The 18,499-nt window shown below is 47.7% G+C and overlaps 1 protein-coding gene across 4 annotated transcripts in view; it reads right to left on the reverse strand.

Annotated features, from left to right (window-relative positions):
- LOC137545747 (vitamin D3 receptor-like) overlaps positions 1–18,499 on the reverse strand; it is a 310,410-nt gene that overhangs the window by 231,581 nt on the left and 60,330 nt on the right. For all 4 annotated transcript variants that reach the window (XR_011026093.1, XR_011026091.1, XR_011026092.1 and 1 more), the window contains exon 2: positions 14,052–14,089. Coding sequence is in view for 1 of the 4 variants with exons in the window: in XM_068267321.1 (XP_068123422.1) it covers positions 14,052–14,089 (38 nt within the window). In the remaining 3 variants the exon portion in view is untranslated. The remainder of the gene's footprint in view (positions 1–14,051; positions 14,090–18,499) is intronic.

Below are 18,499 nucleotides of genomic sequence, written 5' to 3' on the forward strand. Positions count from 1 at the left end.
GCAGTATTCGACCAATTTGGTCAAACACTGCTCTCTCTGCCACTGAAGGAGGCTTTGGAATCAGAAGTCTTCAGGAGCCCGAGTGCTCCCGAAGACAGGCGGCATCAAACTGCGCACACGTGAGCACTCTTGCGCACTTGCGCAGTATGAAGCCGCCTGTCTTCAGGAGGACTCGGCTCCCGAAGACTTCCCAAGTGCCCCGCTGTGGGGGATTTAAACGGGGGAGCTGCCGCTTAAACGAGGGGACCGTGAGAGGAGCGGGAAGGCTCTATGTAGTGTTCCCCAACCCTGTCCTCAAGGCCCACCAACAGTGCATGTTTTGTGGGCCTTGAGGTAGAGTCTATAGGACCCAAAGCCTACACTCTCCTTTGGTAAGTGTCTGGTTTATTTTTTTTATTTTATTTTTTACTATGAATCCCATTGACCTTAAATTACAAATAGTTTTTTCAGCACACTGACACCGTATGCTTCTAGAAGTGTTCATTTAAAGTGTACTTACACTAGCCCAAAGCAGGAGCCAGATAGAACCAGGCACCCCTCTCCTCCTGTGTAATGTCTCTTTATTCTCTAATATGTGTAATCCAGGCTCCTTATTCAATTATTAAGTAAGGCTGATGTTTTATCGATACAGGATAACAGGGACGATAATATCCATGCTTGTGCCATGTCATGGTTATCCAAAGTGATGGCTTGGAGTTGACCCCTGAAAAACGTGGAGGTTGATTTTACTGTAGGTAAAAGTGAAAATTGATGCTGTTTTGGGCTACGAGTCTTAATAAATGGTTCTTTACTATCACAACCAGAACCATTATCATTTTTATCCTTTATTTATACTGTAAAGAGCTGACATATAATGGATTGCTTTATAATGACCTGTGACATGATAATAATTCTGCCCTATCAGGAGTAAAATCTTAAGAGATATTTGACATTACTGCCTTTGTTTGTCAGCTATTTGTTTGTAACTTACTTATTGCTGATGGGTTCTCCAAACTATTTTGTGTGTCTCATCAGCAGAGTGTGTTTTACAGGTAATCCGATATACTGTGTGCACAGGTGGGATAAACAGCATCTCAGCAGTGTTAACACATTATTGACCACCAGTGGCGTAGCTACAAACCTCTGGGCCCCGATGCGGAATCTGGATGTGGGCCCCCCCCCACGGCAACAACAGCCCCCCCTCCCCCGGCAACACCCGACGCACACACATATCCGAATCCCTATAGCCAGCTATAGGTCCCCCCCAGTATAGGTAGCCAGGCATAGGTACGCCAGTATAGTTGCCCCCGGTATAGGTTAGCCAGGTAGGTGCCTCCAGCATAGGTAGCCAGTATAGTTGCCCCCAGTATAGGTTAGATAGGCAGGCGCCGCCAGTACAGGTTAGCTAGGTGGGTGCCTCTAATATAGGTAGCCAGAATAGTTGCCCCCAGCATAGGTTAGATAGGTAGGTGCCCCCAGTATAGGTTAGTTAGGTAGGTGCCTCCAATATAGGTAGCCAGTATAGTTGCCACCTGTATAGGCTAGCTAGGTGCCCCGAATACAGGTTAGACAATTAAGTGCCCCCAGGTTAGATAGGTAGGTGCCCCCCAGTATAGGTTAGATTAGGTAGCTGCCCCCCAGTATAGGTTAGATGAGGTAGGTGCCCCCCAGGATAGGTTAGGTAGCTGCCCCCCAGGATAGATTAGGTAGCTTTCCCCCAGGATAGGTTAGAGTAGGTAGCTGCCCCCCCGGATAGGTTAGAGTAGGTAGCTGCCCCCCAGGATAGGTTAGGTCGGTAGCTGGCCCCCCAGGATAGGTTAGGTAGGTAGCTGCCCCCCCCCAGGATAGGTTAGGTAGGTAGCTGGCCCCCCAGGATAGGTTAAGTAGGTAGCTGCCCCCCCAGGATAGGTTAGGTAGCTGCCCCCCCAGGATAGGTTAGGTAGCTGCCCCCCCAGGATAGCTTAGGTAGGTAGCTGCCCCCCAGGATAGGTTAGGTAGGTAGCTGGCCCCCCAGGATAGGTTAGGTAGGTAGCTGGCCCCCCAGGATAGGTTAGGTAGGTAGCTGGCCCCCCAGGATAGGTTAGGTAGGTAGCTGGCCCCCCAGGATAGGTTAGGTAGGTAGCTGGCCCCCCAGGATAGGTTAGGTAGGTAGCTGGCCCCCCAGGATAGGTTAGGTAGGTAGCTGGCCCCCCAGGATAGGTTAGGTAGGTAGCTGGCCCCCCAGGATAGGGTAGGTAGGTAGCTGGCCCCCCAGGATAGGTTAGGTAGGTAGCTGGCCCCCCAGGATAGGTTAGGTAGGTAGCTGGCCCCCAGGATAGGTTAGGTAGGTAGCTGGCCCCCCAGGATAGGTTAGGTAGGTAGCTGGCCCCCCAGGATAGGTTAGGTAGGTAGCTGGCCCCCCAGGATAGGTTAGGTAGGTAGCTGGCCCCCCAGGATAGGTTAGGTAGGTAGCTGGCCCCCAGGATAGGTTAGGTAGGTAGCTGACCCCCAGGATAGGTTAGGTAGGTAGCTGGCCCCCCAGGATAGGTTAGGTAGGTAGCTGCCCCCCCAGGATAGGTTAGGTAGGTAGCTGGCCCCCCAGGGTAGGTTAGGTAGGTAGCTGGCCCCCCAGGATAGGTTAGGTAGGTAGCTGGCCCCCCAGGATAGGTTAGGTAGGTAGCTGGCCCCCCAGGATAGGTTAGGTAGGTAGCTGGCCCCCCAGGATAGGTTAGGTAGGTAGCTGGCCCCCAGGATAGGTTAGGTAGGTAGCTGGCCCCCAGGATAGGTTAGGTAGGTAGCTGGCCCCCCAGGATAGGTTAGGTAGGTAGCTGGCCCCCCAGGATAGGTTAGGTAGGTAGCTGGCCCCCCAGGATAGGTTAGAAAGGTAGCTGGCCCCCCAGGGTAGGTTAGGTAGGTAGCTGCCCCCCAGGATAGGTTAGGTAGGTAGGTAGGTCGCTAGCTGCCCTCTCCCTCCCTTCCTCTCCCCCTCAGATGCAGAGTGCGCAGCGCACGGAAGCGCTGTAGGCGGAACTCACCTCCGTCCCTGCGCCGCTGGTCTCCTCACGCTCTGTATAGATGTTGTGAACACACTGCTTCCTGTTTACCCGGAAGCAGTGTGTAACAGCATCTATGCAGAGCGGGAGGAGACCAGCGGCGCTTGGAACGCAGGCAGGTGAGTTCTGCCTACAGCGCTTCCATGCGCCGCGCACTCTGCATCTGAGGGGGGGGCCCGGGGAGAGGTCGGGCTGCCCTCCCCACGGCTGCAGCTCCCCCCTCCCAATAACGCATGCAGGGATCTCCCTGAGATGAGTCCAAACGGACATGGGCCCCCCGGGCCCCTCCCCCGCCTCTTCAGGAGCCGGGCCCGGTCGCCGAGGCGACCGTTGCGACCACAGGCCCTACGCCCCTGTTGACCACATTGTTGACCAGAAATCTTTCATAACATATTGAGTACATCCTAACTCTCAGTGTTTACTCGACTGTTAAGAACGTATTGACTGGTGTAATAATACTTAAATTACTTTTTTTTCTTGGGGGGGGAGAGAGATGTGACTTTTTCTTGGGGGTCATTTAAAGACCAACATAGATGATAACCTACCCCTCACCAATGCCAGCATGACAGGTAGCATAAACAAAGCTGCAACATACATTTTCTGACCGCAAAAGCAGTGGTCACGTGACAACTCTTCTCCTTCATTTGAGGCCGAAGCATGAAAAGTACACTGCTGTGTAGTGCACATTATGTCCCTTCTCTCCCTCTGAAGCAATCGGACTTTGGGTCATTAGCATGACACACAGATCCTGTATCTTGCAATTCAAGCAAAGAGCAGAATGGTCACATGGCAACTACTTTTGGGGTTCTTTACAGCACTGTTATTTCCTAGTGTCACCTTTCAGGGACATAACTACAGTTTGATGGGACCCCAGCAAAATGCTTTTGCCCGGTACCCCCTGTAAAATTCTAGTCCCTCCCCCCCCCCCCCCCCTTTCTTCGCAAGACTGCAGTACAGTACATCCTTCTCAAAGCACTAGCAGTGCGCAGCAGTGGAGCATCGTACATTACTTGCTTCTAGTGAAGTCACAGGTCCTCACTCCTCTTTTTGCTGTAGCCATGCCCCATGCAGTCTTTCTACTTGTGGCTCTTCATGCATGTCACGTGACATACAGGGAAAGGAGCTGCTAGGAGATAGACTGCACAGCGCGCTACAGTAAAGAGAGTAATAAGGACTTTTTGCTCCACTGGAAGCAGGTAATGTATGATGCTCCGCTATTGTGCTGTGCACCTCACAACAGAAACACCCTGCCCGCGATGGTGGGGACTATTGTTATGCCCATCGCCAATCATTATGGTTAAAATGTTTGTTTGTTTTCTGGCATTCACAGCAATCTTAAAAAACGCACAGTTTTCATCAGTTTGTTTACACAAAGTTCACTTTTGCTTGCAAATAAATTAAAAAACCTGACCTCCCTGATCAGTTAAACTCTCACACAGCATGAGAGTACATTTAATTTCTGACTTAAGGGGCCCATACACTCAACCGATTAACGGCCGATCGATCGAAATAGATGGATCGATCGCAAATCGTTTGCCAATTCGATCGATTTGTGGCCGATTTCGATTGATTTCCATCGATTTCAATCAATCGGCCAGGGTGGAAAATCAAAATCGATCTGAAGAGATTGCTTATCAAATGCCATCAGATCGATTTTCAATAGATTTTAAACTGAAATCTATTGGAAATCTGTTCCTAGTAAAAATGGTCCTAAACACATCAGATAGATCAGAAATCTATCTGATGATCTATCTGCTGCTAATCTAACGAGTGTATGGCCACCTTTATTGATAGTGAATCTTGTTTCTACATGAGAATTCAATCTTCTGGTAAAGGCATTAAGATGCTACTTTCAGGGATATGTGCAAGATTTTGAAAGGTTTTGGCAAAGAAATAACAGTCCGTTCCCCCTACGTTAATCCCTAACGCCCTTGCAACTAGTATTGTCCAAGAAGGCTGAGGCTACATCTGTGGTGCTCTTCCATCTAAGCAGTTCCAGGCAACATCTTTTTTTAGCGGTGCTCTGAAAGGTAGTGCTTCCAGACTTTACCATAAACTCTCCCTGTATTATCAAAAGAAGTTTTACTACTAGAAGGTGAGGCCTCCTAGCCACCAGAGGTGGAGAAAAACGACTTGTCCTTAAAGGGAAGGTTCACGCAGGAGCTGTAAAAAATAGAAATCCAAATCCACTTACCTGGGGATTCCTCCAGCCCGTGGCAGGCAGGAGGTGCCCTCGGCGCCGCTCCGCAGGCTCCCGGTGGTCTCCGGTGGCGATCCCGACCTGGCCAGGCCGGCTGCCAGGTCGGGCTGCTTCTGCGCTCCAAGTTGCGTGTCACTTGTGCGCGCTGACATCATCGGACGTCCTCCGGGCTGTACTGCGCAGGCGCAGGAATGAAGTCCCACCCTCCCCTTTCCCTTGCAAAGCACTAACACTCTTCCTCACCATTTCCTCACAGTCCCATAAATCCTTCAACTCCCTACTCCACCCCCCACTTTATCCTCCAACCTCATGTGTATCAATTGAAGACTTTGCATCATACTTTATTAACAAAATTGAAAGACTACAGAACAGCTTTAAAATACAACTTTTTTTTCTTTTCTTCAAACTCAGCGTACCCACGGTACTGTACCCAAGAGAAAAATTTGCTTCATTGAAACACTCCCATCATTGGGTATGGTTCGCATCATCGTTCGATTTTCCTTATTCTTTCTTTTCTTTCCTTTTATTCTTATTAATTCTTGTAATTAAAGCATCAATAAGGGAAATAACAAAGCCAAACCAAATATCTACAAATAGGTAATTTATATACTCTACATACAGATTATAAATTATGCATTCTGCCCCCAACCCAAGTTTTTCTCCCCTTGGCCCCTACGCAGTACCCTTCCTCGCCCGAGTTCTCCCCAAACTTCTCAACGAATCAGTTTGTACCTCAACCCAAGTCTAGATTTCAATCTTCGCCCCACCTAACAACCCCACCCCCACCTAACAACCTTTCCACAATAGAATACCCAAGTAATGTCCCAAATTGGAGGTGAGGGTTCTTCTCATAAAGAGGGGCTCGGGCGAAAAAGTAAATCTGCGCACAAACCCTTGTGTTCTTCTAAAATCATGCAGTTAAATGCGCAGATACCCATGTATCTCTCTCATGAGATACCGTCTCATGGGACGCAGCCACTTCATCCAACCAAACTCCCACTTCAAGCATCCATCCATCCATTAATTGACCAGACTCATCCTGACAATCTCCTCCCACCCCATTGGAAACAGTCCAATCACAAGTAAGACCGGCACCACTGGAGATGAATAGTATCAATAAGCTCTTTTAATCACACAAACATGGCTTCAGCAAGACAGACGCTGTTTCGGGCATAGCCCTTTCTGGCTATTGCAATTTGAGAAAGGGCTATGCCCGAAACAGCGTCTGTCTTGCTGAAGCCATGTTTGTGTGATTAAAAGAGCTTATTGATACTATTCATCTCCAGTGGTGCCGGTCTTACTTGTGATTGGACTGTTGTTGGTCTCTAATGGCACAGAGGCCTTGACCGTGGCACACGTCAAGTTTACCTCATTATTGGTGCTCCTCCTGAAAGTTTTTGTTCTACCCCATTGGAAACAGGGAACCCCAGAGCACATTCTCCATAGTATCATGCTGCCGCGTACTACCCACTGCAGTCTGCCTGTTACTCCCAATATCGCCCACCTTGTTCGCTGTGTGGAGGCCTGGAGAGAGAATCTTGGTTAGGGTAATTAAACTGCCTATCTTTATTTGAGCTCTATTCCTTGTCATTTCTCCATTCCTGCAATATTTTTTCCCAGGTCTCTCTAAATTCCTCTACTCTAACACCCTCTCCTAATTTCTCTTCTTCCTGCCTTCTCAGTGTATTATTCATGTAGTTACACCATTCCTCTAAAGTAGGGATCTGACCTCCTTTCCAATGTTTGGTAATGAGCGCCTTTGCAACTAGAGTTCCCATTTCTTTTAGGAATCTAGTAACTCTATTATCATCTGTATCAGCGACATTAAAGATCACCCCTTCTGCTTTCAATATTCTTTTCCTCTTACACTCTTCATTTGTTACAGATTTACTTGTCACGAAGAGCTCTATCCTTTCCCAAAATATAACCTTTTTTCACCAGTCCAACAACTCCCCCATCATCTTCCTCTTCGCCTATTTGTTCACCCACTAGAAACTACCCCTCTATGGTGCATGTACTGTCCGGCCGCACGCCTCCTCTATCATGCTTCCATTGATAAGAAACTGAAGGGCCTCAAAGACACAGCAGCCTGGAAGAAGCCCCAGGTAAGTAAAAATCAACTATTTTTTTCAACAACACCTTTCCTCACTAATCTCTAAATCACATCTTACTAACTGCACTCTGGACCCTATTCCCTCTGATCTCATCCCTTAGCTTTCCTCCTTATTCATTCCTGCTTTAGCAATGCTCTTTTAACCCCTCCATCTCTACTGGCATTTTCCTTTCCTAATTTAAACAATCAATTAAAACACCACTAATCAAAAAAGCTTCTCTGGACCCTACAATCCTCCCTAACTACCATCCAGTCTCACTTCTTCCCTTTGCTTCCAAACTGCAAGAAAGGCACATCTTTTCAAAACTGTCTATGTTTCTCTCTACTAATTTCTTGTTGGATCACCTCCTGTCCAGCTTCCGCACTCACCAGTCCACAGAAACAGTCCTCACTAAAGTTGCAAGTGACTTTCTGTTTGCAAAATCCAGATGTCAATTTCCTGTACTAATTATCTGCAACCTTTCCTCTTCCTTTGACACTTTTGATCATTCTCGTCTTCTCCAGACCCTCTCGTCATTGGTGATCAAGGGCCTAGTGTATTCCTGGATTTGCTCCAACCTGTCTGAATGTTCTTTCATGGTCTCCTACTCAGGGGTCTAGTCCTGGAAAAAGAAGTGAGTGGACTCACCCTAAAAACCTCTGCGCCGCACGTAGCGTGCCCAAAATGGGCGTGGTTAAGCATAGTGTGGGCGTGGTCATGGGTGGGGCCAAATATACATGGCCTTAGCAGTGGTATAAAAGGTCTGCCAGGGGAAGTTTGAGCTCTGTCGTAGAGTATCCCCAAAAAGTAGATGTAATCTGACAGCATTTCACCAAAAATACACAATCTGGCAGAAGTTCCTCCAAAATACAGATAATATGGCAGTGGTTCCCCCAAAATAGACAATCTGGCATCAGCAGTTCCCCCAACATACACATAATCTGGAAGCAGTTCCCCCAAATACGTGAGACCTGGTAGTGGATCACCCAAAATACATGTAACACCCAAAATACATGTAATCTGGCAGTAGTGGTCCCCAACATACACAATCTGGCAGCGGTTCCCCAAAATACACGTAATCTGGCATCAGCGGTTCCCCAAAAATACAGATCTGACAGCAGTTCTCCCAAAATAGGTACCCCCAGTATAGCTAGCCAGGTCTATATGTGTCCCCAGTATAAGTAGCCATGTGTATAGTTGTCCCCAGAATAGGTGGCCAGATGTAGAGATGTCACCAGAATAGGTAGCCAGGTGTATAGATGTCCTTAGAATAGGTGGTCAGGTGTAAAGATATTCCCAGAATAGGTGGCCAAGTGTATAGATGTCCCCAGAATAGGTAGCCAGGTCTATAGGTGTCCCCAGTATAGCCAGGTGTCCCCAGTATATCTAACCAGGTGTTCAGGTGTCCCCAGTATAGCCAGGTGTATAGGTGCCCCCAGTATAGCCAGGTGTATAGGTGTCCCCAGTATAGCCAGGTGTGTAGGTGTCCGCAGTGTATGTAGCCAGGTGTATAGGTGTCCCCAGTATATGTAGCCAGGTGTATATGTGCCCAGTATATGTAGCCAGGGGTATATGTGCCCACTATATGTAGCCAGGTGTATAGTGGCCCCCAGTATATGTAGCCAGGTGTTTAGTGGCCACCAGTATATGTAGCCAGGCGTATAGTGGCCCCCAGTATATGTAGCCAGGTGTATAGTGGCCCCCAGTATATGTAGCCAGGTGTATAGTGGCCCCCAGTATATGTAGCCAGGTGTATAGTGGCCCCCAGTATATGTAGCCAGGTGTATAGTGGCCCCCAGTATATGTAGGCAGGTGTATAGTGGCCCCCAGTATATGTAGCCAGGTGTATAGTGGCCCCCAGTATATGTAGCCAGGTGTTTAGTGGCCCCCAGTATATGTAGCCAGGTGTTTAGTGGCCCCCAGTATATGTAGCCAGGTGTTTAGTGGCCCCCAGTATATGTAGCCAGGTGTATAGTGGCCCCCAGTATATGTAGCCAGGTGTATAGTGGCCCCCAGTATATGTAGCCAGGTGTTTAGTGGCCCCCAGTATATGTAGCCAGGTGTTTAGTGGCCCCCAGTATATGTAGCCAGGTGTTTAGTGGCCCCCAGTATATGAATCCAGGTGTTTAGTGGCCCCCAGTATATGTAGCCAGGTGTATAGTGGCCCCCAGTATATGTAGCCAGGTGTATAGTGGCCCCCAGTATATGTAGCCAGGTGTATAGTGGCCCCCAGTATATGTAGCCAGGTGTATAGTGGCCCCCAGTATATGTAGCCAGGTGTATAGTGGCCCCCAGTATATGTAGCCAGGTGTTTAGTGGCCCCCAGTATATGTAGCCAGGTGTATAGTGGCCCCCAGTATATGTAGCCAGGTATATAGTGGCCCCCAGTATATGTAGCCAGGTATATAGTGGCCCCCAGTATATGTAGCCAGGTATATAGTGGCCCCCAGTATATGTAGCCAGGTATATAGTGGCCCCCAGTATATGTAGCCAGTTGTTCCCCCCCCCCCCCCCGGAGGGGAGCAGCGCAGCAGAGAGGAGCATTGTGCGCAGCGTGGGGAAGGGCGGACGTTTCCCCCCCCCCCCCTCCCTCACCTTGGGGCTCCTCTCCCTGGCTCTCCCCTCCATAAAGATGCGGCGGCGGCGGTGACTGGCAGCGGCATCGGTGGGCATCGGTGGGCGTCCCTTACCTCCTCCAGTGTTCCGGGTGGCCTCTGTGCGTGCAGCTACTCTGGTCTAGTGAAGACCAGAGCAGCGGCACGCACAGCGTCCACCCGGAACACTGGAGGAGCTAAGTCCCGCCCACCGATGCCGCTGCCAGTCACCGCCGCCGCATCTTTATGGAGAGGAGAGCCAGGGAGAGGAGCCCCAAGGTGAGGGAGGGGGGGGGGGAAACGTCCGCCCTTCCCCACGCTGCGCACAATGCTCCTCTCTGCTGCGCTGCTCCCCTCCAGGGTGCTTGGGGGGACGGCGTCCACTGTCCACAAAAAGTAAGTGGACGCCGTCCCCCTGCGTTCACGCAGGACTCGACCCCTGCTCCTACTCCAATACTAATTCCTCTCCTCCCTTTCTGTCTGTTGATGTGCCACAAGGCTCTACCTTTGCACATCTCCGTTTAGACTCTTGGCCTGGAACAATAAGGTCTCTTTTACTTTCAGTATCACCTCTAAGCTGCTAACACCATAATCTATTTTTTATCTCCTAACCTCTCTGCACTATTATCTTTAGTCCTTGTCTGCTATCTCTACATCCATGTCACCCCTACTGAAATGAACAGCAATGGATAAGATGGAGGAGGTACAAGAAGCTGCATGAAAGGGCTGGAGCTACTGTAGATGGTACAAGCTGGAACCAATGGCATCTCATAACCCCTAGCAGCCAGTCCCACTGCATACTTCCATACTAAATAGTGCTGCTGAACCAAAAGATTTATTTTAGATATGAACCTGTTCCAGTACTAACATCACCTTTCTGAAATTAGAGTCCATCTGATTTATATGGATGAGTGAGGCGTCATATTATTTTAGCTAATCTTACAGCCAGAATATATGAGCGGACCAGTGTGTTATCCTTATCCTCTTTAGGCAGTAGCTTGATATAGGCCAATGTCTTTGTTGAGAGAAAGCAAACTGACTCCAAGATATGGTTAAATACCCATGTTAATGTCGGTGAGACCTTTTTATGAAGAATTAAACAAAAAAAGTCTGGTGTATACCCATCTGGGCCCGGTGATTTGTCTATCGCCAGTGATTTTATCACATCTAGAACCTCTGGTGGGTGATTTTCTTGTTTAAAGAGTAACTGTCAAGCATACAATCCAAAATCAATTCTCTATTATACTCTGTTAAATAAGTCAAAAGGTTGCTAACCAGGCAATCCAAAAGTTTAAAATGAATCTTACTTTTCTTTTTCAGAAGAATGTCATTTTTCAGGTCCCCTAGTGCCCGATCTGATAAGCATGAATTACAGGGCAGCGGTAGTGCAGAGAGTATAGGCGGGAACTCTGGTGCCTGGAACCAGGTGGAAGTGAGTCTGTGTGCACTGCCTTTATTCCTCCCTGCTGCACTCTGTAATGCTGCAGGGAGGAGGGGGGATGCCAGTGAAAGTAAGGGAGGAAATTATGCCAGGATTGGCTTCATTCTAAAGGAATCCAAAATGGCAAGTGCCAGGAGCAGAATTCTCTTGATTTACTATATAAAATTCTCTGAAATCAAAACCTGGACAGGTCAATACATTATTTATGTAAGTAGAGTAAGTATTTATCTACTTATATGTGTGTATTTTTCCTGAGATAGTATGGCTGAGAGCTCCTCTTTAATCTTTTTTTTCCTTCATTGACAATTTTGGAGTTTTAATAGTTTTATAATTTTTTCCATCACTTGTCTTGGCCCATCTGTTTTAGTATGCAGGCTTTTATAATATTCCATAAATTGTCTTAATTTTGTGTGGGTCTGAAATGACTATGCCTGAGGGGTCTTTTAAGCAAACTAAAAAACTGTGTTCCCATATCCCTTATGTCCCCTTGCCAAATTTGCTAATAATTTTCCATTTTTTACTATATTCATAATAAGTAACTTTATCATATTCATTGCAATCTTATTCTTTAATTCTATATATGTAAGTATTTATTTTTGCATGTCAGTCTATTTTCTTTGTTTAATAAAGATGGTGTTGTTTGATTTTTTTTTTTATAAGATTCTCTTAATTTTGTCAATGAATCATTATCATATCTTTGGCCTCTCTTTTTTTCACCTCGACATATGATATGAGGTGCCCTCTGAGAACAGCTTTAGCCATCTCACAGAATAGTACCCCATCCTTTATATGCTGTTCATTATTTATCACATATTCTGCCCACCACAGTTTTAATTTAGGGTCGGTCCACACTAGACCCGGTTGCAGAACGCAATATGCGGTCCGGGCTCCTGTTTTCAGAAACTGGAACACAAACAGATCCATGCTGTCCTTTTGCAGCAAACGTTTTGATCCGTTTGTGTTCTTCTCTTTTATTTCCCTCCCCCAAAAAACGGATGGCTGAGGGGGTAGCAGCCAGGACGGGGGGCAGCGGGCACAGTTCCCCCGCCCCTGCTCCCCCTCCAGCTATGTGCGGCAAAAGTAAGTGAGCGAGCGTGCGGGGAAGCACCTTACTTCCTTTGCTCGCCGTGACTTCTTGCAATAGTGCCCTCTAGTGGGTGGCATTGCCGGAAGTCATGCGGATAACGGGAAGAAAGGTAAACTTCCCCTCTCGCTCGCTCTAAACTTTTGCTGCAAATAGCTGGAGGGGGAGCGGGGACCCCCTCCCAGGTGAGGGGGGCGACACCCATACCCGCAACTGTGCCTGCTACCCCCTGTCCTGGCTGCTACCCCCTCAGGCTACCTGGGGGACACCTATTGGGGTGACATGAAAGGGAGGAGTAGGCTATGCGGATCTCACTCCGTTTTGTGTGCAAGAAAAGCCTGTGTAGAGGGAGATCCATTTTTGCACTGCCCTTCACTACTCCTCCGTGTATCTGGAAGTGATCAGGGTCCGTGAAAATCCTGCGAATCCGGGCCTTGCGTTCAGTTTTTCAGCACGGAAACCCCTGGATCGCCTGCGGATCCATTTTTTAACAGGGTAAAGACGGCCTCTATTTTTAAACGTTGTATCCGTGGCTCCGGTTTAGATCCGGGCCCCAAAACAGAGGCTTCCCTCATTTGTTCAATCTCCCCACTGCAGAGCATAGCCCCCTCTACATTGGGGCCGCACAGCTCCACTTCCTGGCCCATGGATGCGTATTAGACGCACGGGCCCGCCCACGCATGCGCAGTAGCCCAGAGCCCTCGGCATCTATGAATCAGGAAGAGCAGCTGCGTTGCCCTGATATGATTAGCAGCAATGCATTGTCACTAAACTTTGGGGGGCCGTGCTCAGCGATGGGGGACTTAAGAAGGTCAATAGAATTCTGAGGCTTCCCTCACTTTAGGTAAGTATCCAATTTTGTACTCGAACTTTGGCTCGGGTACACTTTAAGCTGAATTAAATGAGCATTGTTACATGTTAATGACTGTGAATTGTGAGGAAAGAAAAAAAAAGAGATGTCAGTATAGGCTTGATTCACTAAGACAAATAGCACGCCTTATCAAAGTTAACACGCCTTATCAGAGTAGCATAGTGAATGCTACAAACTTATGGCAATGAGGAGAGCTCCACTTGTCCTGCCCTGAGCCCCCCTGCGGGTTCGTAGCGCTCGTTATGCTACTCTGATAAGGCGTGCTATTTGTCTTAGTGAATCAAGCCCTATGGCTGTGAACTAGATCCAATAGTATAACACATAATATTACTGTTGAGTTCTGGAGTACCTAACATGCTTTTCTAACACGTGTGATTTTTGAGATGGGGAGTACTTTCCTTTTTTTCCTTTTACATGTTGTTCTGCTACTTTTCTTAGTATTGCTGTTCCTTGCCTTCGGGTTTACTTTATCTAAAGTGGTTTATAGATTTTGGGGTCATACAGTTTGGCTGTTTACGTCAATGTTTTCCAGTACACAATACATTAATGTTTTCAACCAATGTGTGTATTTTATGTACCCATGCTTGTTTCTTACTCTGCACAGCACCATGGAAGATGATGGGACTATGTAAATTAATATTAATAGCATCATTTTGGCACATAATGTTTGTGACACATAATTAGTTTTCAACATAACTTGGACATTTTTCAATTTAATATAATTTTTACACCTTAATAAAAAGCAAAAATATCTCACCTTGAGCTAGGGCAAGCATCATACGTGAATACTTTTCCCTATGGAAAGAAGGCATGACTGTTAGCTGAAGGAGCCACTCATCTGCCTTTGCAAAGTAAATTCTATGAAGCATTGTGATGGATTGTGGGAAGGGGTGCTGCTGATCAGCCGCTCAGCCTTTCACCAGTTGTTGTCTAAGGAGGAAGGTAGGCATCAGGAAGCAGCCTGATGCATGGTGGTCCATTTAGAGAAGGATCATGGCTAGTGTTGCTGTCTAAATTTGGGACCTTGTGGTTTTGAACCCGAACACCCGCATTCAGCGCCGAACTGCAGGATGGGGTGCATTTAACCATTTAATGACAATTGCATGTATTAAAACGTCATGCTTTAGCCTGTTAACGGCAACATGACGTTTTAATACGTCGCGCGTTCCCGCCGCCGCTCCGCACGTTTGCGTGCCACTACCGCCGCCGTTTCCATCGGGATCCCATGTTAAGTGATTGGGGAAGAGGACCGAGCAGTCCTCTACCCAATCGCAATGCCTGGAGTGAATAGACGTGACCGCGAACAGCGGCCACGTCCATTCACAAAAACAGGAAACTGTCAGAGTTTAACAAAAGGTTAAAAAAAAAAAAAAAAAAGTGATCACTTCCTATAACGGGAGAGTGTTCACTAGCACCATCTTGTGGCCAGAAATCAGTTGATTTCAATCAGTTCTCAGTCAAACATAATCATGTTTTTGCAAGGGAGAGCCAGCAAAATTTGAAAATTGTGTTTGTACTGAATAAATCTGTAGGAAACAGAGTGTCACAGGAGTAATCACCCTATTGCGCAACTTCCACCTCCGCAAATCATTTCCAGGATCTGCTCCTAACTGTCCCCTGACATGACCAAACTCATCCATGCCCTTGTCATCTCCTGCCTAGACTAGTCTATTTTGACCAAAGACGCTGAACTATTACTGTTATCAAATCATTTGCATGATCTTGTTTTGTTGTGAGCTCCTTGTATGTCCTTCCTTGTATGTTCACCCATTTATCTATTGTGCAGCGCTGCGTAATATGTTGGCCCTTTATAAATACAATAAATAATAATAATATTGTTTTAGATTATTTTACCATCATTCTGACAACATTCTCATAAAATTATTGCATTTAAGTTTTTCACAGTACAGACAGCCAAACCTGTGAAGATTTCAAATGGGGACTGTGATTGATGGCAGTTTAACCTTCTGGGGACCGCCTCAAGTAAATCCTACCCTGCACTTGAGGCTGCCTAACTCTGATGCGGTGTAGGATTTATGCCACCTGCTCTTTCCGTTTCCGCTCCCGCCACGATTGTGCGCACCCAAGAGGGGAGATTAAGCTGTCATATGACAGCCGACATCACCCCTCACTGATCAGAAGTCATGCCAATTGGCTTCTGATCACATGATTACTACAATCATCGGCCGATCATAGTGATCACTGTTGAGCAACGGCAGTAGGAGGGGAAGAACAGGGTCCACTCACCTTTCTAACATTCCCCTGGCGTTCGTCTCATGCCTCTGCTCTGCCCGGCATACCTGCTTGTTTTGACTCTAATGTCGGGTCCTGACTTGATGACGTCATCAAGCTGGGACCCAGAACTTAGCATCAGTGCGATTGGGGATGCTGGGCAGAGCGGAGGGGGGGGGGGGGGTAGAGCTGCTCATCTCAGGATCCTGGCAGTAATGGCTGCTGGCTATTATGGGGAAACCTGGTCATACTGGGGACACCAATGCCTAGCTTGCTATATTGGGGATATCTGGCTATTTAAACGTGCCCCATCCCCCTGCATATAAAATACTCTGGTCCCTAAGGAGGGTTAGACAGTCGGTCCCCAGAAGGTTAATGGAGAATACCATATCCTGGGATATTCTAATTTAATGGAGAGCAGTATAGCAGAGACACTATCTAATCTACTATAATGGAGTACACTATGATGGAAAGACACTGAAGTAAATGGGCATTACAATAGGGGTACTACAGTGGAAGGGACTATGGCAGGGGCAGGGTCACAGGGACTCATGCTATAATTATTTTTGTTATTAAACTAATTCATCTGGGTCTAAAAGCAAAATTACAGTCTGGCATGAAATATTATTAAATTAGAAACCAACTCCCAACTAGAGATGTTGCGAACCTCCGATTTTCGGTTCGCGAACCCTGTTCGGGAACCTTCGCGGAAAGTTTGGTTCGCGAAAAAGTTCGCAAACCGCAATTCAATTCAATGGGGAGGTGAACTTTAAAATTTAGAAAAAATTTTACTGGCTGAAATCTTGATGGAAAGCATGTTTCAAGACTTCAAGCTCCTCCCTCCTCCCTTCTACCCTTCTACCTATTCCCTCCTACCGGAGGGAGGAGGGTCTCATCTGTCAGGGAATTCCAGTATTTCAAAAACCAGCTTACATACCGTGACTGGGATTTGAACTCAGGTCTCAGTGTATGGTAGGTAACTAACATATCCATTATACCACCAACACTACTATCCCGAGGGAACCCTTAAGAGGGCATTTAGGAGGGCGGACGCTAGTAGCCGCACATCCCTCTTATCAGATAAATTTCGGGCCACACGGGATGGTGGAGACGCTGTGCGCTTCTGCACGAGGTTTTCAGCCCAACAGAAACAGATCGGTCACATAATTAATAAACATTGGCATATTCTCACCAATGATGCCAAACTCAGCAGATATGTCCCTGAAAGACCCTTGTTTTCGTTCCGACGGTCACCTTCTTTGAGAGACAGGCTGGTCAATAGTCATTTCGTGAATCCTCTATCGACATCCAAACATTGTAAGGTACTGGGTACATACACATGTGGCGGCTGTACCATGTGTAGATATGTACAGGTGGGTCGAGATGTTAGACTACCGGATGGTAGGAATTGGACACTTGCTCACTATGTAAACTGCAACACTACGCTAGTTATTTATCTTTTGGTGTGCCCTTGTGGTGCATTCTACATAGGTAAAACTAAACGCGAGTTGCGGGCTAGGATTTCTGATCATGTGACTAATATAAGAAGCAAGACCATGTCCAATCTTACCCCGGTGGCCAGACATTTTAAGACCATGCATGCAGGGAATCCCACCAAAATGCGTTTCATTGGTCTGGATCGCATCCACGCGTCCCCTAGAGGCGGTGACATGGACAGACTTTTATTACAACGGGAATCCAAATGGATCTTTGATCTTGAGGCAATGGTACCTCCAGGATTAAATGAAAATACCAGTTACACTTCCTTTCTGCCCATGTGATGTCCCGGATTTTAGTTTTTGGGACATCAGTTGTTTGTGACAATCCTGTGTTCACCCAAGCGGGTGTAATGCTACACTCCCTGTGTTGTAGGTGGGTGTCCCCTGATGTCTTCATTGCCAGGCACTCTTTGATACAGTAATCTGCATTTTTTAATGCATTATGTATCCATATATTGTGGAGGGTGTTTTATGCATATACCTCCATGTGGTTTTGAATCCAAGTGACATATGATGGAACCATCAGAATAATATATTTATGTGATATCTCTTGTCTTTGTGGGCTTGGTTTTTCATTTATTTTTGACTTATTTTTTCATTTTTCCCTTTTCTTTGTTAAAAGAGTTTGGGGTGTTTTCCATAGTTAGTTTGAATACCCGGCTGGGGCCCTTGTTACTCCCTGTCCGTCTGTGCTGTGCTGGTGGGTTTGCCCCGCCCGCCCTCGCTGCTGGTGTCGCCGGGTGTGGCTGGGGTTTGGTGGACGCGGCGCTCTATGGGCGGTACGGTACCTGTTTGGGCCCGGCCGTTCGTGTCGTTGTGTCCGCCTTCCCCTGCCGCTCAGTGTGTGGAGTTCGGGCGGCTGGGCGTGGTGGGGCGGACGCCGCGGCGGGTTGCCATGGGGACCTGCCGCTGCGTCTGCCTGCCCCGCCCATTCGCCCGGCATTGGCCGGCGGTGGGGGCGGGCGGGGCCGGCCCACTGGTGACGCGCGGCGGGCGCTGGGGGGATAAGATCCCCATAGGGGAATTATTTGCAGTGACACTTGCCTCCAGAGGAAGCCGGAAGTCCGGCGAAACCAGTCGAGGACGCATGTGCTGCGTCCCCGACCTCCATCCTTCCCCACACGCGGACCCACTGTGAGCTACAGGGCTCCACACGGCAACCAGCATACCAGCCCTATTATACAGCACATCCCTTGCTGCCTTCTGGACCCAGCAACCTCCTGGACACATAAGCCAGCTCCTCTGTGCCATCTGTGGGCACATTGCTCCGTCTGACAACCTTTCTCTGCTATGTGTCAGTGGTACAAGACATGCGGTCCAATATGAACTTTGCTTGATGTCAAGTTTCTGCCATTGCTTTGGGCTGGACTTCTGGCTATGTGGTCTGCTGCTGGTATCTTGCTAACAACAACCTGGCTTTGCGCTGAATTATGCACTTTCTTGCTTACTGCTTCAAGCTAACTATACCACAGCT

This window comes from Hyperolius riggenbachi, chromosome 2 (assembly GCF_040937935.1).
Source record: "Hyperolius riggenbachi isolate aHypRig1 chromosome 2, aHypRig1.pri, whole genome shotgun sequence".
Lineage (NCBI taxonomy): Eukaryota > Metazoa > Chordata > Amphibia > Anura > Hyperoliidae > Hyperolius > Hyperolius riggenbachi.